We start from the raw sequence: 25,621 nt of genomic DNA on the forward strand, positions 1-25,621 counted from the left end.
GGTTTCGGAACTTCCTCCACGAGTTTCTGGATCAGAATGGCGACTTTGTTGAATGGCGACTTTAATTCACGTTGACGCTGCCGACGAACAGTCTCTTTAGGAGGGTTCAAAACTGCACTCATGGGCGAAAATGTTAGACACTCAACCGGGGTTCTGGATTAGATACGCTGATTGAATGTAAATTTTGCTTTTATTGCAGAGTAAGAATACCGCGAGAAGTATACAGTAGAGCTGATTCTGGAAACTGTGGTACGCCGACACGCTAGGGGATTGCAGATAAATTTAGCGTTTTATCAAAACTATTTCTGATAAAGTTTTTTTTATTGGGCGATAGAAATCTGAACAAAAACGTTATAACTAGCACATTGAAGTAGAATAGTATATAAGCGATGAAGCGGAGAGGTTTGATAAACCAAAAGTATATTGAAAAAAGTAAAAAAATGGCCCCGTATCTGCAAATCTGCTAGTGTTGTCGAAAGTTGATAGTCTTGCGTCTAGAGAGATCGAACAATAAATTTAAATCAGGTTCTGCGCAAGAAAATTAGTGAATGGTATTCTGGAGGCACTGCGTTAGAGTGCCCCGAGCGTGCGGCGGAGGACAACGAGCGCACCAAGTCACGTCACACGTGAGACACGAGCGCTATCTGGCAGTTATCTGGGAAAGTAAAACGCGTGGCTCTAAGATAGGCGTGCGCGCCCGTCTAAGAGGTGATAAGGTGTAGAACGCAAGGTGACAGGTAGGTGCCACCACCGTGTCCACTTAACAAAGCGTTGGAAACACTTCCCTTTTCGTGCAAGCGTTACATGGTCAGCACCGCGTGATAAACGCTATGATCTTTAAAACAACCAATGTATGCCTTTTCTAGTAAAAGACGCACATACAGAATATATACGTGTTGTTATAGTGCCTCAGATATTCGCGATAATTGCTTTTTATACGTCAATACCACAAGTATGAACGCTGAATCTTGAGCAACATTGGTGGGTGCTGCGGATGGGGTCGGCCGTTTGGGATATCAGTGAAGCCGTTTAAAGTGTCCGGTACTGTTAAGGGTTGACAAATACACAAATAGACAGACAGACGTACAGACTGACAGACCAAATTTTTTTGCTTTGAAGGTCCCCAAGAAAGGCTATCGTCTTAAACACAATTAAATGCATCATTTCGTAACCTAAACCCTCAATGAAACGCTAAGCTCTTGCAAAATAACGCCACCCACTCCATTGCTTATCAGCCTATCAAGATGCACTTTGATGACCGAGATGATAGTCGTGAAAATTAGCCGAACTCTATGGAACATGCCTGTTAGAACATGCGAGGTACTTAATGCCCAATAGACCCGAAAGGAGCTCGACCAAGAACAGTTTCTTTTTTAGAAGATAGTTTTGTTTCAGTTTATATCCAGTTACAGTAGATGTGCATAAGGCAGCAAGGTAGAAGAGTATACAGGGTTGACAATCGCATTGCTATATGGTGTCTGCAGTGGTCAGCCATGAGTTGTTTCTACTCAAGGAGGTTTAAAAAAAAACTTCTGGAGTGGAAGCGCCTGCCCTCTGGTGACGCCGACGGCCGCCATGTTGCTCCAGGCAAAAAACGTGCCGTCGGTCGTTTGGCCCCCGCCGTTCGCGCCACTGAACAACAGTTGTCGCGTTTGTCCCTTGTTCTTTTGTTCTGTGCGGATTTTGTGCAGTTCTAAAGGAAGTTGACACGATTCCGGACGTTATGGTGAGCTCATGTGTCGCCTTCGGCTGCACTAATCGTGCGAAGCAGAAGCCAGGAATCACTTTTCACGTGTAAGTACGCGGGAAAAAGCGCTTTCAATCGCTTGTCTCCTTCGGCGCGCTACCTCATTCGAGAAGCGCGGTTTCAGCTGAAAACTTACTTTCATTAGCATTTTTCAGCTGGCGAGTAGAAGTTGAATAACCTATTTTGTGCGTGTGGTACCGCAGGTTTCCGAAAGACAAGACGCTGCGTGACGCATGGCAGCGTGCTGTTCGGAGGGATGGCTGGGAGCCTAAGAATGCGGACGTTCTCTGCTCGGAGCACTTTGAAGCCAACTGCTTTGACAGGACGGGCCAAACGACCAGACTGCGACCAGAGAGCATTCCTACCATTTTTGCTGCGTTCCCTGCGCATCTCCAGAAACCAGTGAGTACCATCACGAATGTACATTTTCGTTACGGTAAATAGGCTATAGATTTCCGAATGTGTAGGCACAGTTTCTCGTTTCCTACGTGCTGTTCAAAATCACACCACTCTCTGACAAAGCGCACGTCACGTACACTTACTTGTCCAACTTTTTTTTTTCACTGTGCGTGCATAAATACGGGCACGCTAAACTTCCGCACCGAAACTATAAATAGATCCCCGCGTTAGTAATCCCGTTTCTAGTCAGTCTAAGCAGTGGGTGGGACCATTATACCCGGCTTCTGAACTTTGGAGCATAACTGATTTTTTTTTTCTTGCAGGCGAAAAGAAAGCGATGATAGCCTGCCCAAAGCGACAAATGTCTGCGTTTTTATGCTGGTCGGCATGAATATGCGACTCAAAATACCTCTGGGGAATTTCTTCATCGAGTCTCTTTCTGGATCTGAAAGAGCTGCACTAACACAAGAATGTCTGTCGAGACTCTCGTCAATAGATGTTGAAGTAGCATCATTAACATTTGATGGTGCCGCCTCGAACTTCACTATGGCTCGGTGCCTAGGGGCTGATCTCAAGTACAGCTCCCCTAAATTTGACACAAGCTTTAACAGTTCAACAGAACAAACAGATTCTCCAAACAAGGTGTCTGTAATTCTAGATGCATGTCACATGCTAAAGCTTATCCGAGCTGCCTAGGTTCTGTAGACCACCTTGCTGACCTGAATGGATCAGAAGTCAGGTGGTCCTTTATTGAAGAACTCGAGAAGTTGCAACGGGATGAGGGACTACACTTAGGGAACAGGCTGACAAGAGCTCATATTGAGTGGGCAAAACAAAAGATGAAAGTTCACCTTGCCGTGCAAACGCTCAGTTCATCTGTGGCAGACGCACTCGACTTTTGCGAGTCCACGTTAAAGCTTCCGCAATTCAAAGGCGCACATGCTACGGCTGAATTCATACGAATGTTTGACCGTCTTTTTGATGTCCTCAACTCAAGAAACCCGTTTGGCAGGTCGTACAAGGCAGCTCTGCGAAAGGCAAATGAGGCGTCCATGAGGACCTTTTTTGAGAAGGCTGAATTGTACATAACAAAACTCAAGGACGCAAAAGAAAAACCAGTGATCGAGAGCCTCAATAAAACCGGATTTGTGGGACTCCTGATCTGTATGCGCAGTGTCACAGCACTCTTCGATAGACTTGTGGCAACAGGGAAGCTGCAGTACTTGCTCACCCACAAAATGTCTCAAGACCACCTGAAAACATTTTTTGGTTGCGTAAGAGGAAAGGGCGGCTATAACAACAACCCCACTGCCTGCCAGTTTACAGCTGCCTACAAGCGTCTTCTTATTAGAACAGAGGTCGCATCATCAGAGGCTGGAAACTGTTCTCGGGATATTGTGACTGTTCTCTGTCCCTCAAGCGACGTAAGCCTTGTTGAGTCACCAACGTCTCTGGTGTCATTAAGACGATCATCACTGTTGCAGCCACCCGACGATGATAACGATTGCACCCAGCGAGTGGGCTTCCCCACAAGCCTTTCGCCTGTTGTCGGCGCAGTAGTGCCATATATAGCAGGATTTGTGGCACAGAAAGTCTATGGTGGCACATCTTGCGATGAATGCTGCTCTGCACTGCTCTCTAGTGAGCTGCCACCACTAACAGCTGTGAAAACAAACGGTGGTCTGGTGGCGCCATCGAAAGACGTCTTGAAGATCTGCCACACTGTGGAGAAAGGGCTTCGTGCCCTACAGGTTCAATGTAAGGACCTAAAATCGTTGCATGCAAACAGTGATCGCCTCATGGTAGAGGTGTTAACGGAGGTGTTTGAACAAGCATTATTTTCTGAGTTAGAGCCTCATCTGTTGGACTGCGATCCACTCGACAATCACATCTACGTTTTGGCGAAAAAGATTGCCAACCTGTATATAACAATCAGGCTTCACCACATTTCCAAAGAAATCAACCGCAAGAACTCGCGCAGTGGGGTACGAACCCAGCTGACAAGGACTATTATATTTAAAAATCTGTAAGGTACAGATGAGAACCAGCGTTGAACAAAGCGGAGCAGCTGGTATATTCTATATTTTTTGCAATTTTAGTGTGTTGTTATAGAGTTGCCTGATATAACCTGCGTTTTGGGAATCAGGCCGTTTTCATGTGAATTGTTTCTGTTTTATTGTATGTGCTTTTGGAAATTGTATAAAGCCGTGAATGAATAAAAACTCATATACCCCTGTGTTGCTTCCACCGTGAGCCTCATTTCGAGAACTGCAAGCGAATCCGCACTTACAGCAGCTAACCGTTGTAATGCATATTCGCTAATACGTAATCGCGTACGGCTCACGTGTAATATCGTAACTGACGGCTTTGTACAGATCTTGTTTATCTAACACGAAGAAAAAAATGCGAGTGAAATTAATTACACTAAGTGCCCCGTTTCATTCGAAAAAGCCGCCACGGAAGCGCGCTGGATACGTTGTCTGCGCTCTCTCTTGCCTGGAGCAAGATGGCCGCCAACCGGTTTCCCCGGCTTCACCCGCTTGCGTAGGCGTGAATAGGGGACCTCCACTCCAGAAGTTTTTTTTAAACCTCCTTGTTTCTACTACACCGATTTACCTGTCGCACGACAAAAAAATGGTTCTACAAACATCTAAACCACAAAAGGCTGTAGAGCACCTAATGTCGAAGCAGTCCAAATACGTTGTGATGTTCCAATGTTATGCAAATAATAGCGAGAGGGCATTGGTGACTCGATCAGTTAATTTATTGGCACTCTTTTAGGCAATCACGCAATTTTTCAGGTTCCCGGAATCCGTCCTTGGTGTACTTCAGCAATCCTTTGAGGCAGAATAGCCTGCTGAATTTACCAAAATAGTTTGTAGAAGAGCAGGCGTTACTGAAGTCATCGTAGTCCACGTCGTATGCAGCGACACCAAAGGCATAGGACCCCTGTTGCGCCCTCACCTTGCAGAGCTGTGGATATGGCCAGTAAAAACAGGAATAGTTTTGTAGCTTAGTGCCTCTAAGTTCCTGCTATGGTTAGTTGTTGCTGATGACAGTGATAGCGTTATAAACGTCACGCTACGTAACCTGACTGTGGGGAGCAACTGTAAGTATTAAGAGGCTCTGCCGACTACTGCGATAGTTGTAAATTAGGCATCGAATGTGGCGAGGGAGCCGAAAATTGTTGTTCGGCGTGCCACCTTGTGTAGTCACTGTGATATTAGAGTCACGTGTTTATTCAAAGCACTTGAAACGTTTCAAATAACATTTAACGACATTCACAATGAAGCTCAATTGGCATCAATGCTCCCCTACCTTGTCGACATGAGTGGTCTCATTGTCAAACGTGAATGTCCGGCCATCCGATCGGTTGTAATACAGTGGCCCATAAGCTCCCGCTTTGTATCTGGAGCCATTAATAAAGCTGGGATCTTGGCAGACCTGATTCAAGGAGTGTGTGAGAGAACAGGTACACAGTCGATTCAGCGTTTACACACAAATTTGACATTACACGAAAGGCCATGACACGAGAATCACAGACAGGGGGTGCAGGTAGCATTGAATGGAATTATTGACATTGCTATTCGTTTATTTGGCATACGTCACATATCCGTTTTTTATACTCTAAGAGGATCTCTACAATCGAATATATATACAAATAAGTCATGAAAAAACTGTGGAAGATACAACTGCACATCGGACATGAATTTGAACACGTAAAGTGATTCGGACGTATAGTAGATAGTAACAAAGGTAAACTAGACAACCATTCGTTTGTGGCAAGAAGCCAAGCGACTTCTTAACCTTTTGCTACCTTGCAGGTCCAGGCAGAACTTATTTGCAATAGTAGGTAATACATGCAGACTAAACACAGAATATATAACATTTACACTTTAAGTACATTTGTAACCTTGTGCCATCAGCTCGTGATATTGAATCTCTCATTAATGAATAAGCTTTCAAAAGTATTCATTTGCTATTGTTATCATGGCTTATGCTTGCGAAGTCACTAAACCTTCAACCAATATATTAAACAAACAGACCATATCATAAGCATCCAATTTTGAGAGGCCACATGGCCACAGCTTTACAGAAACTCGGGAGTACGTTTTGGTCGAACTGCGCACCACATGATCTTAGCACGTTTTAAAATCACTCGAGCATATCTCGTCCAGGTTTCTGGTAACACATAGCAGATATTTGGCATTTTCTTCTGTCTCGCCATTCCGAAACTTCTGACGCTAACTATACGTTCAACGCAGGAAAATTGGGGGGGAATCTTAAACTTCATCTCTAAGAGCTGAACGCCATGGCGATATTTGCGTGTGCGTATGCGCACCCAAGCATATATACGCACCCAAGCATATACGCACCCACGCACATACATGCAAAACCATGCACATACATACACATACACAGGCACACACACACTTAAGTGACATACCTAAGGCAAAGACACTTTTTTGTGCCCGTTTCAACCACTCCTTCATGGCAACCGTATATGGTATGTCCGAACTACAAGTGAGTATAGTATGTTGGTGCACTTTTAAGACACACTACAAGGACAGTGTCCTGCGGCTATTCTCTTTGCGTTCGTAAGCGCTGAATTGACTCACTACGCACAGGCACGAACATTGCCGTGACATTTTCAGTCACTGCAGCCAATACAAAGAATTACCACTAAAGAGACTTCATCACAAGTGGACGTGACATGATAATTTTGGGTCGTAGTGTCAAATAGTCATCTATATCTGTGTAAGAGAATGCGTGCCAGCATGTGTGCACCATTAGTTACGGGCAACTAGCGATGCGCCAACTTCGTCTTTGCCGGTAAACATCCACAATGTAATAGAAACTGGGAATGTACCACGATCATCCGGGCCACCACCATATGTATTTATATAGTGCCTATTAGTGATAATAAATTAGTTAAAAGCCTGCGCTGGTTCTCGCTTTTTGTGCTCGTTGTGTATTTTTGTACTGAGTAGTTTGATAATGAAATACCAAGAAGCCCGATCCCATGCTTCACCACCGCCACATTTGGTCTAGGGCGACTGGCACTGCAGCGGAGCACTGTTCGTTTTACGTGAAGTACTCAATGCTTTCCACAATGCCTGTGCTTCAGCAGCCCCAAGGAAAGTGTACCACTCTTTTTCAACTGACCAACAAAAAGTAAGTGGCAATTTCACTTACCTAAACGCACACGCCCCCATGCTAACACTATAAAAATGAGAGCTGATCTATCTATCTATCTATCTATCTATCTATCTATCTATCTATCTATCTATCTATTTATCTAACTATCTATCTATTTGTCAAAATATCTATATATCTTTTTATCCATCTATCTCTCTATCTATGAATCTATCTATTTATCAAAATATCTATATATCTATTTATTTATATGTCTAATTATCTTTATGTCTACTTAGTTATCGATCTATTTATATATATATATATCTATTTATTTATCCCTCTATTAGTACAATCACCTAGGACTGCGCTTTTCCGGACCGTTTAATTGAAGGGACTTGTACTGAAAATGATGTGGCATAAATGACGGCGTGTCAAATATAACTGGCAAGGCACGAGTACAAAATTATAACATGCATGTGATGGAGCACATGATCTGCACGCCGCTACCTCGGTGTTTTTGGCGGCTGCTCTGCTAACTTTGTATATACTACAATTAGTACGGCGTGACAAGAGTGCTTGACGAACATAAGCGACTGGTTTTAACCTGCAAACAATGACACGCAGGTTATATACAACATGATTTATATCAAGTGTCTTGGCTTTCTCGGGGCAGTTTAAATCATTGCATGTATGCCGAAATCACTACGACAAATGCACGTGTACTACAAATGTAAGGGGCAGGCGGTAAAGCGAAAATCATGACTTGCGCATTGTGTACGCCATCAGTTACAAATTTCCCCGCCTATGACGTGCTGGTGATATGATTGGCAGGTGGTGAAAAAACATATATTTTATTGCACACAAACTAAGTGATATGTCCTACTTTATGCTTATATTGTGTTATTTATGGTCGTCATTTAGTGACGTTAGGACATACCTGTTTTGATATATATCAAGAAAGCAAAACCACTGCGAGCGCTTCACAAGCAAGGCTGCTAAAACTTCGCTTACATGAAATGCCTGTCCTATTTCTCGTTACTACCTCTAGTTATGTTCGTTCTACTGTCCCCTCACGCATTAGTTATTATCAAGGTCGCCAACCCGCCATGAGCTCAATTAGGCGCGGCATATATTGCTGTATATGAAAATGCGTGTCACGATTTTCATTTCCCAATTTATCTTTTATGTTCGCGTTATAGTCACCTAGCAAAATGCCAATTTTAATGAATATCAAGCTAGCAAACCGGCCATGAGTCCACCTTGAGCGCGGCGTGTAAACAGAGTCGAACGCGATACAGTAATCGTACCCTGCTCGTATCGCTTACCCAATAGCTAAAACCTACCTTCGCCTCTCGCTGGAGACTTTAACAATATAAGAAAAGTTACAGGTTGGTAGGATGCGCTGTTTTGCGCGGTGGAAATGCATGTCACAAAGCGCAAGACATGATTGAGTGCAAGCGCGGTGCTGCTCAAGTGGCCCCAAATCATTAAAGAGCATCGCACACGTGGATGGATGGTGCAACGTTGAAGATGTTAAAGAGAGAAAGTGTGCGCCAACACGCTGGTCCAGTCGTCAATGATCAGGACGAGTCATGTGGGCCGGAGTTTAAGGAAGATACTGAGGTACAGAACAAAAAAGATTTGGAGCAGAATGAGACGAGCGCAATGTGGTCGTGGGACCGGGTGCTTAAGATCGGCTGTCGGGTAGCGGACCCACACCACGAAGCGGGAGCTTCTGCTGTCAAGCTCCCGTTCTATAGGACCGTAGCCATGCAGTCCTGCACTTCAGTACAGGGACTGCGGACTTCGGTGCTGACAGGCAGCAGCAGCAGCAGTCGGGCAAGTGCTCTGCACTGTGCATTGAGCTGCCTGGCTACGTAGCCCCTGGTCTCACGCTGCGTCGCCCAGCAGCCCGCGTCGCCTCACGTTAACCAACCAACTCATGCCAAATGCACTAGTGAACCCTCCACATATCGGTGTGATCACACTCACAAGGTTCACCATTGCGCCACTCAGGCGCGTTGTTGATAGTTTAGCTCAATGGACTAAACTTGGACCTTTTGGTTCATTCTGAGTCTTCTACTACATGCTGTGAACATTTTGTTGAGTGTGTAGATTGACGGAAATATTTTAGGGGTGGAGCTCTTTATAGCACCACCCGTTCATTCCTCGTAGTCGTAGTAGTAGTCGTAGTGTGTAACCAGTCTTACATTTTGACCTCCAAGGTGGTGCCGGTGAGAGATTTCTTCTGTGCGTTGTTGAACAATAAAAAAATCGCAGCGTGCACGTTAACTAAGAACCAAAGTCTCCTGTCCCTCATTCCCCCTTAGCAGCCATTGGCATGTACATTGAGCGCTATCTGACAAGAAAGGGTTGCTACGTTATACTCGCTGGGCATAACCTCCTAGGTTTTAGAAAGGTTTAGCGAGCGCTGTGCCGTATCGCCACGAATACAGTGAACTAGTATATACCATGAACTCGAGATGGTTAAAGGTGGGAAGCAGACACGAGGCGCAAGCTGTCAGAAAGTGTGAGTGTGCCACTTCTCGTTCAGTCCTTGGAATGTCCGCTGGATGGCGGTGCAATGCGGAATAAATGACCAAAAGATGCGAATGGTGGTACTTGGAATGTTGAGTAGATGAATGAATGGGCACACAGACAGATGCATGGACGGACTCACGGATGGCTGCATTGACGGATGGACGCAGGGGCGGATGCATCGATGGACGCAGGGACGAACGTACAGATGGACGTGCAGACGCACGAACAGACGCACGCACAGATGGTCACACAGGCGCACGCATGGACGGACGGAAGCAATAACGAATGAATGGACGGATGCTTAGCCCCACTCTCCATCATTCACTCCGTGTACATGTTGCAATTTTTTTACTTTAAATAAAAATGAGTGTTTTCTGTTGTCTTCTAAACCAACGGTTTTTTCCTTCATAAAGCTCTCAGTGGCTTAACCACACAGTGATAATGAAATGAACAAAAAATACCTGAATCGCAAATGGCGTCCGAAGCAACAAGACGTGCTATTACAAGCTTTGACAGTGGCTATAACCACTGTTACAAGCTACCACTCTAGCGTCACCAGCGCGAAGTCGGCGACAGGAATGACAGCAGGTTAGTTCGATCCGTACGCAAGCAGGAACAGTGAAGAGATCAGAGACGTGAGAAAACAAAACAAACATTACTCTAGTGATATTTCAGCAGAGGGATCTAGTACAACACTTCAATACAACTAACAAAACACATCAACACTTGATATAACTAAATATACATATAAAGAACAATAAATCAGCTTACGAGAGAGAACTATTACAAACTACACAAACCAACAACAATAGAACTAAGGAGGATAAAGTTCGAAGATATAAACAGGTGAAGGCATACGTGTGATGACCGGCAGCGTTGCGTCCCCGACGATCGGATGCGAGAAGTCGAAAAGAGTTCTGGCACGACTGCGATGTCGGTGGTGTTGCGACGCTGGTGGCTCCGGAAGGCTAGTGCTGGCAGGTGACCTCGGGCAGGTGGAGCTAACTCGAAGCGAAGTCCCGATGTCTACGTTGCAGACGTTAAGATCGCGTCACAACTAGACGAACGGCTACGTTTAGGTAGCCAGCCGATACAGAGCCCCACTAAGAATTTCTAGAAGAGATACTTGTTGATCTGTTTCTAAACCATGTTGGTCAGCCTGCCTAGCAGGGCAAAATAATGTGCCTAAATCCCCCTCGTGTCCCCTCGCTCTCGTCCTTGGGGACACGAGACCTCTACATGGGTCCAATCATGCGCGTTTCATTGTTGGAAACTCCGCCCCAAAAATATATTGACCCCACCCCTTTTTAATTGGGAGAGGGCCCTCAACTAGCGAGAGTGACAACCTGTTGGGGTGCTGTCATACGGCTTGGCCACCAGAAGTTTTCCCGTGGGAACGGTCAGACTGTTTGGCTCTCAGCCGGTGCGTCCCGTAGTCTAAACCTTGTTCGTGGTACATCGCGGCCTTCCACGAACCTTCAGATGCCGCTGTAGGTACAAAGGATCAAATGTCGGCGGTGACGTTCGAAGAAGAATACCCCATTCTGCACTTCCCGGCTCTCTTGCATGCGCCCGCAGTTCCCGCCAGTCAGCGGGGTAGTACGGCGCCCGTTAATTGCCGTGACGCCGGGTCGCGAAAATGGCAGTCTGTGACATTTCAAAGGATCAAACGTCGGCGGCAACGTTCGAAGAAGAACACCCCATTCCGCACTTCCCGGCTCTCTTTCATGTGCCCGCAGTTCCCACCGGTCAGCGGGGTAGTACGGCGCCCGTTAATTGCCGTGACGCCTGGTCGCAAAAATGGCAGTCCGTGACAACCATGATGAGCTGGTTGTTGGAGCTGACGGTATGTATGGCTCCCAATGGATTGCAGTTTAGGAAGTGGTACGACGGCCAAATGGTGCGAGCGCAGGATGGAAGGTTTGCGATATAGGAAGCTAGAAAGCTGAAGTATTAATATGTGAGGTTTAACGTTCCAAATCCACCATATGATTATGAGAGACGCCGTAGTGGAGGGATCCGGAAATCTCGACAAGCTGAAGTTTTTAACATGCAAGCAAATCTGTACATGGGCCTACAGCATTTTCGCCTCGTACAAAAATGCAGCCGCCGCAGCCGGGATTTGATCCCCAGACGCGCGGGTCAGCAGACGAGTACATTAGCTCCTAGACCACTTTAGCACAGCAGATTGAAGCAGCTAGAGTGAGCAGTTCAAGGCAGACACGCGTAAAAGTAAAAGGCTATTCGAGGTATAGAGACACCCGAAAAAAAAAAGTTGGCTAAAACGGGAGTATGAGACTTTGCAGCTGCTTCTTAAGTTGTCAAAATGCGTTAAATTCGCTGTTTTAGAGCCAGATGTGTGAGGCAGTGGATAAGGTGTGCTCGGATTTCAGTTACATTGAAAGTGAGTTGGATTTCAGTAAGGCAGACCTTAAACCTCGTCATATCTTTGCGTTAGAAAGAGAACCTCAAGTAGAGTATGACAGGTAGAAGGGCAGTGAAGATTTTAACAGACCTGAGGAGCTCCTTGAAGAAGCGGAAGGCTTCGAGAGCATAAAACTTCTCTGTTCTATTCACAAAAATGGCTGTGCTGGAACCTTCGAGAGGCCAAGCGCATACCATATCGCGAAAAGTTAGGATTACCTCTCATTTGCTCAATTCAATGAGCAATAAATAATTTCCAGGGTAACGACGGCGATCGCCTAATTATGCTTTGATGTGGTGGTTGCCTATTTTTTTCTTACCGCTGAATGTAGCAACAGGTGCCACGCACAAGGTCTAAGACTGGGTATAACTCCCTAAGAGAGAAAGAGGGGAGTGTTCGTTTTTGATATAGCGTAAATGCTACAACTCTGAGAGAGCGGCTTGAGAGTGCAGACGCACTTTTCTAAATAAACAAGGTGTGGTTGGAGGCGGGCTGGGTAGTAATGTAAATGTGGCCAGACCGAATGACCACTCTGAGAAGGCGAAGAGCGTTAAAGATCATGCCATATTGGTTGAAGGCGAACTAGATGAGAGCCTATTGCAAGGGAGTTCAATTCTAAAAAGAGAGGAAACTGACGCGTTTCACATAGCATCTTGATATACAGAGGACACTTCATTTACACTCAGTGACGACGTTCTAAGGCAGCACAGTGCATCTAGTCCACGAACGCTAACTTTTGTGTACTGCGTAGCCTCAAGGTAAATATAAAATTAAAAAATTTGATTAATATGTCCATGATTGCTATCAACATTATTAGGAAGTTTACATTCTGTGGAATTCTGCAGAACAGACGCCTTGTGTCGCAGCGCGCCTCTAATGAGCTTTGTTGGAATCATAAGAGGGGTGACCGGCAGGGCCATCGTGAGTGTTGACCAGAGAAGTGTAGGCACGCCGGTGGCCACAAAATTGACTGGGCTGGAGCTTAACGAGCAAGCTCCTAAAATATGACAAATCCTAATTCGAAAGATGTTCAATAGCTGCGGCAAAAATATTTATTAATTTAAGAATGCAGCACAACGTTGCCCAAGTCACGTAGAACAAATACAGTTTCGATATATGACGCGTAATATCACAGCAGTGGAAAATATTGCTGCAGAAGGTCATCTGAAAAATTTTGAGAGTCACATTTTCTCTGCAATGAACACTTTCATTGAACGCCTACCTCGGATGGGAACCCAACACTACTAAATATTAGCAGTTCAGCTTAGCGAAACGCCTCGTGCAGCTGCTGTCAGGGGTAGTTTTGAGGCACGCAAAGCTCCAACATTGATTTGATTTATATGTGGGGCTTAACGTCCCTAAACCACAATATGATTATGACAGCGCCGTAGTGGAGGGCTCCGGAAATTTCGACCTGCTGGGGTTCTTTAACGTGCACCCCAACCTAGGCACACGGGCCTACAACATTTCCGCCTCCAGCGGAAATGCAGCCGCCGCAGCCGGGGTTTGAACCAGCGACCTGCGGATGAGCAGCCGAATACATTAGCCACTACTTTAGCCACTAGACCATATTCTGTCCTCGCCAGCTTGTGGCAGCACAGTGAGGCTCCCTGAATATTTCGCGCTGTATGGCGGAAGAAAAATACGCATTTTCTTTGTCTCAAAGCTCCACCAAATACCGTCGTTCAACCTCTCCTTGACCTTTCCTTAAAGAGGCGCCAGCAATCGATTCCGCGACCGTGCCAAACAAAAAATGGCGGACGTGCCTGGTGTTGCAAGAAGACTAAGCGTTATGAATATTCGCTATTATGGACGTTAAGATACGTGATGTCCGCAGTTACTTTTTTCAAGATGTTTTCTCCTTCAGATTAAGCGACCAAGTGCCGGTGATGCGTAGGTGGGAGGAAGAGCAATGGCCGCCTAGAGAAGTGGTGGCTCCCTTTCTCGCACGGGGTCGGAACCAGCCGAATACTGATTCCGGACAACATTTTGAGAGAACATGTTCCAGTAATGTTCATATGTAGTAACCCGCCAAGTTCTGGCGGCACAAATATATATATATATATATATATATATATATATATATATATATATATATATATATATCATGCACTCGCCAACAGGTACCACGCTCAACAAGCGCAAGTTTTCTCACCCAAAATAAATCAGCCGTTTTGTCATGCGTTTGTATCATACACTGGTTTAAGCAAGCAGTAAATATTACCGCTGCGCTAGCATGCTTACTGCATTACTTACTTCTGTGTAGCTTCCGAAGGATTCCGCCGCTGGATCGTGAACACACTCGGACAGAAATGCGGCCGGTTGTCCGGCTTTCAGTGTATTCCATCGGCCTTTCATGGTAACGGAGAGGGCCCACTGGGAATTCACGCCCCTTTCAACAAGCTTCCTCATGGTTTCCGCCGCCGTGCTCTGTGCAACATAACACTTGGACTGTCATTTGCTTTTTACTCAGTAACAGCATCAAATCAAAGTAAATAAAATGATTCTTTCGAAAGCTTTTCAGGGTCGATGCACCTAAACTTTACACACTGCTCATCCTTCTCCGATCGGTCCGCGCCATAATGCACAGTCGCAGCAGAGGGAATGCTCGGGTAACGTATTATATGTGAGACAGAAAAGAAAGATTGGAGAATGGGCTAACTCAATTCGTCCGCGCCATAATGCACAGTTGCAGCACAGGGAATGCTGGGGTAATGTATGATATGTGAGACAGAAAGGAAAGATTGGAGACTCGACTAACTTCGCTCATTATTGTGGCGGAATATAACATGGCTAGAAGCACAAACTCGTTATACTAGTCGCCAATTTCAGCGTAGACATTACGGACACTTTTGCGACTTTCAAAATATATTTGTGTATGTAAATAGAGTGATGGTTTCAAAAGAATGCCTGTGTACTTCGAAGTCATTATCACTCAATTTGTGAAAATGCGTGATTTTGTTAGTTTAGCGACAGTGCGCCTGTTTCAGGAAGAGAGAAATTTCCCACATATGTACGAAGTGAATGAAGATGAAGGAGCTTGCTCAAGAGGTTGTATTCGGTAAACCGTCAATCCTCTGTACATATGCGTAATCATCATGAGATAACGATGTGGCACGAGATATGTTGTGCTGTTATTCTATACACACGTTATATGCACAATTTTTATTATTTACACAATAATTTACTGTATACAGATTTTATATACCGATGCAGTATATGCCTTTTGCTCAAGAGCTTACTTGCGGATGACATAGGCTCAGAGTAACCTTTTAGATTTAGTATTATGGCTTTTTGATCCGTGAAGTACAAATCCAGAGGATCGTGAATTTAAGATGTAGTGGAAAGCTCAAGAAGGGTCCTGACGGCGAGCGCGCGCTTCCGCCGCATTGCGAGTCTTTCGTGCCGCCACCTTGGCTTCCGCAGTGTTCATCATGCGTAGCGCTATTGGCGAAAGAGAAAAGAAGCGCGCCGAGAGCGAGCGCGATGTATACACGCGGTCACCTAGGAGTCTGCTAACAAACTGGAGCGCAAACCGACAGTGGAACAAACGTCGCCTCTAGAGTGCATCGCACTCAACGAGGCACCCTAGTCTCCATAGTGGCAGCACGCAATCAAGTGAGCGCTCTTGAAATGAAGAGCCCAGTTGCGCCTCTAGCGGGAGCAATGAACATTCCGTCCACACCGCCGCAATGACGAGACAACTTCCCAGCAAAAGGAACAAGCTCCTGAAAATGCAGAAAACTACGTGCCGTGAAAACTGGCGCAAAGTAAAGCGGTGAAAGTTCTAGAGTCGATCAGGGTGAGTTAAGACCTCTAGTCCTAATTAGGTAACCATCGTCATTACCGTTTGGAGGACAGTCTTCATTCTGATCATTATATGGCATTATCCTCTTTTCATTTGCAATTACCATCATCATCAACATACCGCCCGTTATCGTCATCTTTTTGATATGCTAACGTGCGGTATCACAAGAAATGTGTTTCTACGGCTACTATACTGCTACTACTACTACTTCTGTACCTGTTGCTGCTGCTGCTGCTAATACTAATAATAATCAAGCGGTATGAGCCCTGGGACAGGAGAGCAAGAAGCACGAGAACTGGGCAGGAAAGGAAAGAAGGATGTAGTTAGGAATACAGCAGATTAAGATGAATGCCAGTTCGACAGAGAAGCTATAATGCTGTTCCGTTCTTTTAGGTAGGAACACTGCCTTATTTTTTTTTTTGGTAGGTGTAACCTTAAGAGACAAGAAGAGAGCAGAGTGGATTAGGGGACAAACGGGGGTTAAGGATTCATAGTTGAAATAAAGAAGAAGAAATGGACATGGGCCGGGCATGTAGCGCGTAGACAGGATAACTGCTGGTCATTAAGGGTAACTAACTGGATTCCCAGAGAAGGGAAGCGGGTTAGGGGGAGACAGAAGGTTAGGTGGGCAGATGAGATTAAGAAGTTTGCGGGTTTAAATTGGCAGCAGCAAGCACAGGACCGGGTTAACTGGCGGAACATGGGAGAGGCCTTTGTCCTGCAGTGGACGTAGTCAGGCTGATGATGATGATGATGACTGCCTTATTTTGGCGCAGCCGGCCATAAAATCCAACAAGTGGGTAACATTCTTCGTTGACGAGGCCCACGTGGACAAGATGATCTTTTCTAAGTACCAAGTTCAAAATGAAGCAGCGGTGGAGCTCCCTCGTGAGCTCTGCTCGGAAGAACTCGCGAAACTTGATGCAGGAAAGCCAGCCGTGAACACTACTGCCATATGACAGAAAGGGATCGTAAAAGTGAACTTGCGTGTGGCGACCTTCTACAGCTTAGTCCTTGAAACAGCACGTCCAAGAGACCCTGGATCAAGGTCTTGGACAGAAGAGGTGAGCCTCGTTTTGAAATCTCTTCAGCTGCAGCAGGAACAGACTGTGCAACAGAACCAAATATTGACATCTCTTATAAGCTCTCTAAATCCTGAGAAAACAGTGCCTAAATTCGTAGAACGGTATGTCTTCATGTCCACAATGTTGGCTTTAGTTTAACGAATATACCGATGAATGAAACAGGTGGCTCTAGGATTAGGAGAAAATCACTAACATGCGTGTTTACTTGAGAGGTTTTGCGCTCAAGTGGTATGAAATATGCATTAAGGAAGACAATGGTGACTCTTGAAGTTATTGGAAGAAGGAACTTTCGACCGCATGTGGAAGCAATCCAGTATATAGACGGAGTGCAGCACTTATTTCAAGTCGAAGCAAAGCTCTCTTGTCGAGTACGTCTTCGAAAAACGCCGTCTTTTGAAGTTAGCTGAGCCTTTGCTTCTATTTACGGCCGTATAGTAGCATTATTAACGCATGAATTACACACTAAAGTATTGAAGCAGGTAAAAATATGGTCATCTGAAATTTTAGATGACATCCTGGGGTGTCTTCAGAACATACCATCAACTTCGGAGACAAGCATAACCGCTAATTAAAGCAGCTGTTTCATACAGAGTAAAGCAGACTGGTCAAGCCGCGATCAGCGAGAAGCAAGCCACCTCGCAAGTAGCACGCCTAGCTTGACCTGGTGTGCTCTAAGAGGTGGAGTGAATAATATTGACACTAAAGCTCAGGAGGATTCGACAGAAAAAGAAATAAATAAATGAGGTTGTATAGTCCCACGCGATGGCTCCAAATGAGACTGTTTATTTACGTTGCTCTAGCTATACTTCACATTCCAGTCAAAATAGGAAACAAGCTGATGAGGGCTCTCGTAGACAGCGGTACATCTGGGTCCATTATAAATGCCAAGATGGTGGACGCACGTCGCGTGAATAGTGGGAGAGTCCTACGGGTGTAAGGCTATGATGGAAAAGTAACGTTACATGATCAGTGGGCCTTTGTAGACATCGAGTTTCAGGGTCAGCCATTAGAGAGCGAAGTGTTGGTGGTAGAGGTGGTGACGTATGACTTTTTCCAAGCAAGACCAGGTATAAAGAAATTAAAGATAGACGAATACTGGGACGATGTGGTTCTAGTCGAGGCCACAGCAAGAAACGAGACATATGCAGGTGGTCTCTCAAGGTTGATGGTACGAAATAACACCGAACAATCCGAAGAAATCAATGAAGTGAAGCTGCGGGAAGGCTCCTAGCAACTGGTTTTAACTGATGTTCTGTATAAAGTCCCACCAACACTTGTTTCCAGAGTCCTTTATTTGTTCCACGATATCCCGGAATCTGGAGGACATGACGGATTTGGCGCACTTACAAGAAATCGGTCAAGAGATTTACATGGCCTCACATGAAGAAAAACGTCAGTCAGTACGTTCGTTCCTGCCATGTGAGTAAACTACACAAAGTCAAGTATAAACAGCCCACGGATGCTATGGTACTACCTTGCTATTCGAACGTTCCTTTCGAGGAAGTTCACGTGGATTTCGCCGAACTAAATAAGAAACAGGAAGGGGTCATGAAAACGCAAGCTTTTCTTCTGGCCATGGATGAATGCACGAGGATGGTCGTGGCATGAGCAGGAAAAGAAGATACAACTAGCGTCATAGTCCTCCTCGAAAGAGACATGTTTAAGATTACGCGGTGAATCGTATGCGATAACGGCCCTGCGTTCAAGAGCGACAAGCTAGCAACATGGGCTCGAGATCACAGTATATCGATAAAGTTCTGAGCTCCTTACCATCCCGCAGCGAATGGTCTGGCAGAACGTGCCATACGAGACGTGAAACAGTAAATCAAGATGCCCGATAGTTATCGTGTTGGATGAAAATGTTTTTTAGAAGCCACCGTGAAACGTCATAATTGATCCTATACGTGAAGGGCTTGTGGTGAGTAGCTTGGGGTAATCGTGAGAGGCTTGGGGTGCAGTCCATAGTACGCTTCTTCAGAAGAAACCCCTAATCTGCAGGCAGACCATGAGTCCGGACTCTTGGAAAACATCAACATCGTCGAGGAGAAGCAAGATAAATCATGGGAGGAGAGGTACCGAAAACAAATGAAACAGAATTTTGACAACAGGTATCGAGCAGACATGCTAGACATTCAAGTCACCGACCACGTACTAGTGAGGAAAGGAATAAGAGTTGACAGTGCAAAATTCTATGGTCCTTACACTGTGACCAAGACAGCTACCTAGATCGGAATTTTGAAGACTGTCTGGTAACTGGTGAACGTGGATCAGTTAAATGGGCTTCAGTTGGAAATGTGTTCAAATATTACCCCAGGAGGGGTACTAAAAGAAACCGGGAAGGGTGAAATGGTATGAGCAGAAGAAGAAGCACGAGAGCCGGGGCAGAAAAGAAGGATGAAGTAAGAAATAGAGCAGAATAATATGAACGCCAGTTCTATACCGAATCTATAATGCCGTTGCGCTTTTTTAAGTAGGAACACTGCAATTCATAATAATAATAATAATAATAATAATAATAATAATAATAATAATAATAATAATAATAATAATAATAATAATAATAATAATAATAATATTATTAATATTAATAATATTAATAATAATATAAATAATGCATCACTGTACACAACCATGAGAAATACGAAAAAACAGGCCTGTCTAAATTTCTGAAGACTTGTGCGACTAGGTCCCGCAGAGCGGGTTACAGCGATTTGTTTCCAGGGCTACGAACTTATCTTTGTTTCTTCAATGTTAAAGGTAATATTACTAATAGTATCACTTGAACTAGTGAAACGACGATGCCACAGGGTAGGCTGACGGCTTTGCTGTATATGTTTTACCACATGAAGTTCTCTATAACACACAAAAGTGAAAGTTTCTGGTGCACAATCGGTATCGCGATAACATACAGTTTAAGGGCGATGGTGCATTAAATTACCTAAACGTCCACATAGGATTGCATGAAACATCTTGCTCCTCTTAAAGCACATCGCACAATGGGAGTGCGTCAGCCCCCATAGACATTGGAAATGTGGGTAAACAACGTGGGAAGTGCTGGATAAACAATTTTCAGTTTCGTAGCAAGGGCGAGCTAATGAATCGGATAACAAAAACAGTGTGTAAACCTTACGCACACCTTTAATAAGCGTGCGCTCAAGTATTGAAGGCATTATGGTGCTAAATTATATTTATTTTTTTGACTAAGCTGCTACATGAATAAATTTGATGGCATTTAACCTGGTGAAGTCTCTAATAGGAAAATTTGAAATCAGGTATTTAAGGTTATCATTTATATTAATAATCATAAATAGGCTTGTTAAGAGCTCTAATATGCGTGTACGAGCAACGGCATGCCGTAGTGAGCATTGTATGCTTCCTTTAGCTTGGGGTGGTCCCTGTTTTTTGTACAACGTTGCAACTGAGCACATCAACTCTGGCCATTACTTGTTGAATCTGAAGCCTAGAATCCGATATGGCGCCTTTCATGTAGATTCCGCTGCAAGTATGAAGCGAATATTTATTATAGTGCAATCGTAAAATAGCAAGCCACGTGTCATAAGTAATGAATAAAACGCTTTTCACATGGCGGTAACTACATGAAAGGTTTTAAGGGTGAACTCAATGGACCCAACAATGACCCATCATAAACCGCCATCCGGTGTTTTTAGCAAACGTAGCGCAGGTACATGTGAACAATGGGAAACGTCTCTTAACAAGAAAAGAGGTTAAAAAAAGGCCGTTAAGCAGAAAAAAACCAAATACCAAGTCACGTTCTCGAAACATTAATAATTAAACACCCATCAATCACAGAATATTACAGAAGAAAAGGTTAACAAGAACAAAGTGAAAGGCTGTGGTGCAGAACATAAAAAAGGACCGCAACACCATACGACCGGTAAAGCGGCACCGCCAGCATGCTATCACAAAGTTCGCTGCGCCTCAGAGAGCGGCTAAATGCCAAAAGCATTGTCTACCTGTGGTGCAGACGCATTTACACGTGCGAGTAGGCATGTCAAGGTTTATTTACGTGAACAATGAACGATCCCCAGTGCTTCGTCCAATCATCGTGGCTCACTTGGTGGAGATGCGTGGATATTTGTGTGTGTATGTCTATCTACTGTACGGATCAGGTTTCGACGCTGAACATCTCAGTTGAATAAGTTTTAGCGAAGTCACTAGGTGACGAGCGGCCCCATAGCGAATGCCCTTTTGTTTACCCGTGCGGCACCGCACAAGTGGCATTGGGGTAGTGCCACCTTCTCTGCTGATGTGCCGCAGGCGTAAGGTGATTGTAGCGTGACTTTTCTCATGTTTTGCTGCTCTGTGGATGTATTGATACCTCATTTACGAAAGGTTTTTGCGCTTAGCATGGTTTTTGCTTCCTCCTGAATCAGAGCCATCCCCCCTCCCCCAAAGCAATCTGCGCTTGAAGGGCCGCTCACCGCTCAACACGCCCCATAACAAATTTTAGTTAAACCATGGAAGTTGTGTGCCCAAAAAGGAGCATAATGCCACAAATTTTTTCAATCAGTTATTTACGAACTGAGGAAACTGTTTTTTTTTTCAAGCTTGTGAGACGAGGATGAGGGCGAGCTAGAAACTCTTGCCGTTCGCCGCTCGTGGACTTTGCATGTCTTCCCTATTCTCTTCGGCACCTGAGCAAGTTGTTACGTGTGCATTAAGTCCCCGAACAAGCGAAATGCCGAACCGAAGACATTAGTGCTCACTCGTTTGGAAACACTGGTTTAGACGCAGTACAATAGATGAGCGTATTGAGGGCTCGAACGCACAGGACCAATATTTTGTTTCCAGGTGTGGCTTGTGCTCGATGCGTTAACCACAGGGACAAAAACGCCTGCAAAACGCAGGCGCATTAGCCCAACATTGCGGTGCAATTCACGTGAAAAAATGAAAAATACAGGCACATATTTTTTCTGTTTCTTCCTTTATTTCAAGCTTTATAAGCTTTATTTATCTATTCGAGCAAGAACTTACACAAACTGCACATGTAGTGAAAAATATTTTCGCCATGTCACATGCTGCTGTTGGCCACGTAAGAGCGCAGTCGTCTACGTAGAGCGCCAACGTTACAGCACTAACGTCTATGCATAGGGCAATTCCTACGTCTACGTCATGCACTCAGCCTCAAGGCGCGCGCCCGCGAAGAGAAGGAAAAGCAGCGTTCATCTTGAAATTTGACCCGTTTCCGTGGCGCGTAGCGTTGAAACTTTTGGCGAACGTGAACGCGAACACTCTATATATGCATTGCGATCGTCATCTTGAAATTGTCAAATCACGTGAGTGGCTTTTATTATATGCTTTCAATGTCCCTTTAAAGGCCAACTACGGTGATTTTTTACTGTATCATGATAACGGTAATATTATGTTTTCCAAGATGCTCTTCTCACGCGGCTAATAGCTAAAATGCTCAACCAATTAGAAAATAGTATGTAATTACCAAAAAATTGTGATACCAAAACCCAACTAAGTGCACTTCTTCGTGTGACGTAATCATTAACCCAAACCTGCCTGATTAGTGTTATGCCCCCCAAATGGCACTACACTGTCCACACACTCACAAGTTCAAGCAAGGCGAAATGAGAAGTTCAAGTAAGACTGGAAATTAAACGACGTGGCATACGCAGACTTGCTTTCGGAGCACACGGGAATACCCCAATTTAGGGTGTACAGGGATACTTGGGATAGACTTTGTGTGAGTGCAGGGAAGATAGCAGCAAGATAAATTTAAGGAGCGATTGAGAATAATGAGAGAGGAGCATTGGGATAGAAAAGATTTCAGCTACTTGCACATGAAGAATATTGATAATAAATGGAGGAAGCGAACTCGAAAATTGTCAAGCAAGTATCTAGACAACAACGCAACACCAAGGCAAAAGAAAACATCGGTTAAGAAGAAGGTTAAAAAAACAGAGAGGGGCACGTGGAAGATGGCAATGCTAACGAAATCATCACTGGAGACCTACCAGAATATTAGGCAGCAAATTGCAAGGAAAAAAATCTACGATAAATTTCAGGGTAGTTCTCTGCTCTTCGAAGCTAGAATCGCAGTATTGCGGACCAAGACGTACCGAGCAAAATACGAAGGCACATACACGGTATGTAGTGTGTGTGGAGAGGAGGCAAAAACGGCTGAACATTTGAGGATATTTTGTAAAGGGCTTCGCCCTATTCTCGAAAATATTGTCACCAAGTTTTTCGAATCATTGGAGTTTAGGGACAGTGAAGGCAAAAGAAACTTTAAACAGGTAAAAATAACCGTGAGGAGTCTAACGTATTGGTGTCTACAATAGAGGCGCGACTGAAATACAATCCTTAAATATACAGTGATAGTACTTAACTTTATGGCTAGGGGGCGTGAGCCGCCACCCGATATAAAGGCCACAGCCGGATACATCTATGCATCGCTTAGTCCGCTGCGATCGGCTAAAATGTTTACGCTATTATGGCGAAGGTATGGTGACTCGTGTGTGGCCCACAGCGCACCACTTGCCACACTGTAAAAATGTTTACACCCAAAAGGGTGTAAATAGGCTTGTCCTAAGGGTGACACCCTAAGGGTGTTAACTAAGCACCTTACAAAAATAACGCTTTTCAATGGGCCCTTAAAATAGGGCGTACATGTAAACAAACTGTAGGGTGTTACAAAAACACCCTTTAAAAAGGTGCTTTCAACGCCCTTCACTTTTTAATACCCAATGAACAGGGTGCGAAAAGGGTGCACAAAGGTGTTATGTGCCAATGGCAGGTGCGCCAGTATTTTGTTAGAGTGCACTAATAGATATCAACATGCACTGATTACCCAGTACTTGAATAAAGCGGTCCAGATTGGTGATGGTGTGCCTCTAGTCTAGCTTCACTTATAGCGTGGGACAAATATATATATATATATATATATATATATATATATATATATATATATATATATATATATATATATATATAGTGGGAGTAATAATTCAATGGGCCAGTTAGTCTTCGTGAAGGTATGGCATATGGCACAACGGGAGCGTTGTCAACAAGGATAAATATATTTATTTCCCAACAGTTTCGGGAGGGGACCTCCCTTCATCAGAGGATGAGTTATACTGACATGAGCTTCCAAACTTCCTTGCTGCCGCGTCCCTCTCGCCTTGAAAGACGTTTGCGAGAGTGAGAGGGAACTGGAAGAAGGGGGAAAAAGGAGAAAAAAGACGAAAAAAGAAAGAAAAGAAAGAAAGTAAAAAGAGGAAGAACCACTGTGAACACTGAGAACGAAGCCAACTGTCCGTCTACATCCACCTACGGTTCATATCACGTGCTGTTCAGTTCTTGGCGTGTGTCGGGCCACCCAAGATTGTTGCCGCGGTGCCGGGAGGGTCCGGGACGGCGTGCCTAAAGAAAGGGGTTTCTTTCTTTACCCCTTTCTTTAGGCACGCCGTCCCGGACCCTCCCGGCACCGCGGCGACAATCTTTGGTGGCCCGACACACGCCAAGAACTGAACAGCACGTGATATGAACCGTAGGTGGATGTAGACGGACAGTTGGCTTCGTTCTCAGTGTTCACAGTGGTTCTTCCTCTTTTTTACTTTCTTTCTTTTCTTTCTTTTTTCGTCTTTTTTCTCCTTTTTTTCCCCTTCTTCCAGTTCCCTCTCACTCTCGCAAACGTCTTTCAAGGCGAGAGGGACGCGGCAGCAAGGAAGTTTGGAAGCTCATGTCAGTATAACTCATCCCCTGATGAAGGGAGGTCCCCTCCCGAAACTGTTGGGAAATAAATATATTTATCCTTGTTGACAACGCTCCCGTTGTGCCATATCCAATACCTATATATATATATATATATATATATATATATATATATATATATATATATATATATGAGAAATTTATACCTAAGGGCTCGTTTTTCCGTGTTTTAACACATTATAATGAGATCTAACAGACAGTAATGCCAAGGAATGTACAGCGGAAGTTATTAGAACCAATGGAATGTAAATAAGAAGAAAGAAGAAAGAAAATTGGATGAAAAAATAACCAGCCGTGAGCAGAAATCGAACCTACGACCTCCGAATAACGCGTTCGATGCTCTAACCACTGAGCTATCACAGCGGCCTTCCCTCCATCCCCTAGGTTTATATGTGAATTTAGAAGTAGGAGTGACAGTTAGCGCCATCTATAAGCCAAAGAACGAGTGTGAAAACACTCTTATTCGCATGTTTGGCGTCACGTAGCACGTGAACTTATTATGAGCGGGCAGCTGATTAATTGTCCCTCTTATACAACCTAAACACACCAAGTCTGCCAGTACGAGACCCTCGTTCAATGAAATAAGAGAAACAAGTGTATACCTAAGGGCTCGTTTTTCCGTGTTTTAACACAATAATAATGAGATCTAACAGGCAGTAATGCCAAGGAATGTACAGGGGAAGTTATTAGAACCAATGGAATGTAAATAAGAAGAAAGAAGAAAGAAAAGTGGA

The 25,621-nt window shown here is 44.5% G+C and overlaps 1 protein-coding gene across 1 annotated transcript in view; it reads right to left on the reverse strand.

Annotated features, from left to right (window-relative positions):
* Positions 1 to 4,909: 4,909 nt before the first annotated feature.
* Positions 4,910 to 25,621, reverse strand: part of LOC142786337 (uncharacterized) — a 39,931-nt gene continuing 19,219 nt past the window's right edge. Inside the window, exons 4-6 of the mRNA XM_075883969.1 lie at positions 14,508 to 14,681; positions 5,465 to 5,590; positions 4,910 to 5,119 (exon numbers count right to left, since the gene is read on the reverse strand). Coding sequence (XP_075740084.1) covers positions 4,910 to 5,119; positions 5,465 to 5,590; positions 14,508 to 14,681 — 510 coding nt within the window. The remainder of the gene's footprint in view (positions 5,120 to 5,464; positions 5,591 to 14,507; positions 14,682 to 25,621) is intronic.

This window comes from Rhipicephalus microplus, unplaced genomic scaffold (assembly GCF_043290135.1).
Source record: "Rhipicephalus microplus isolate Deutch F79 unplaced genomic scaffold, USDA_Rmic scaffold_22, whole genome shotgun sequence".
Classification (NCBI taxonomy): domain Eukaryota; kingdom Metazoa; phylum Arthropoda; class Arachnida; order Ixodida; family Ixodidae; genus Rhipicephalus; species Rhipicephalus microplus.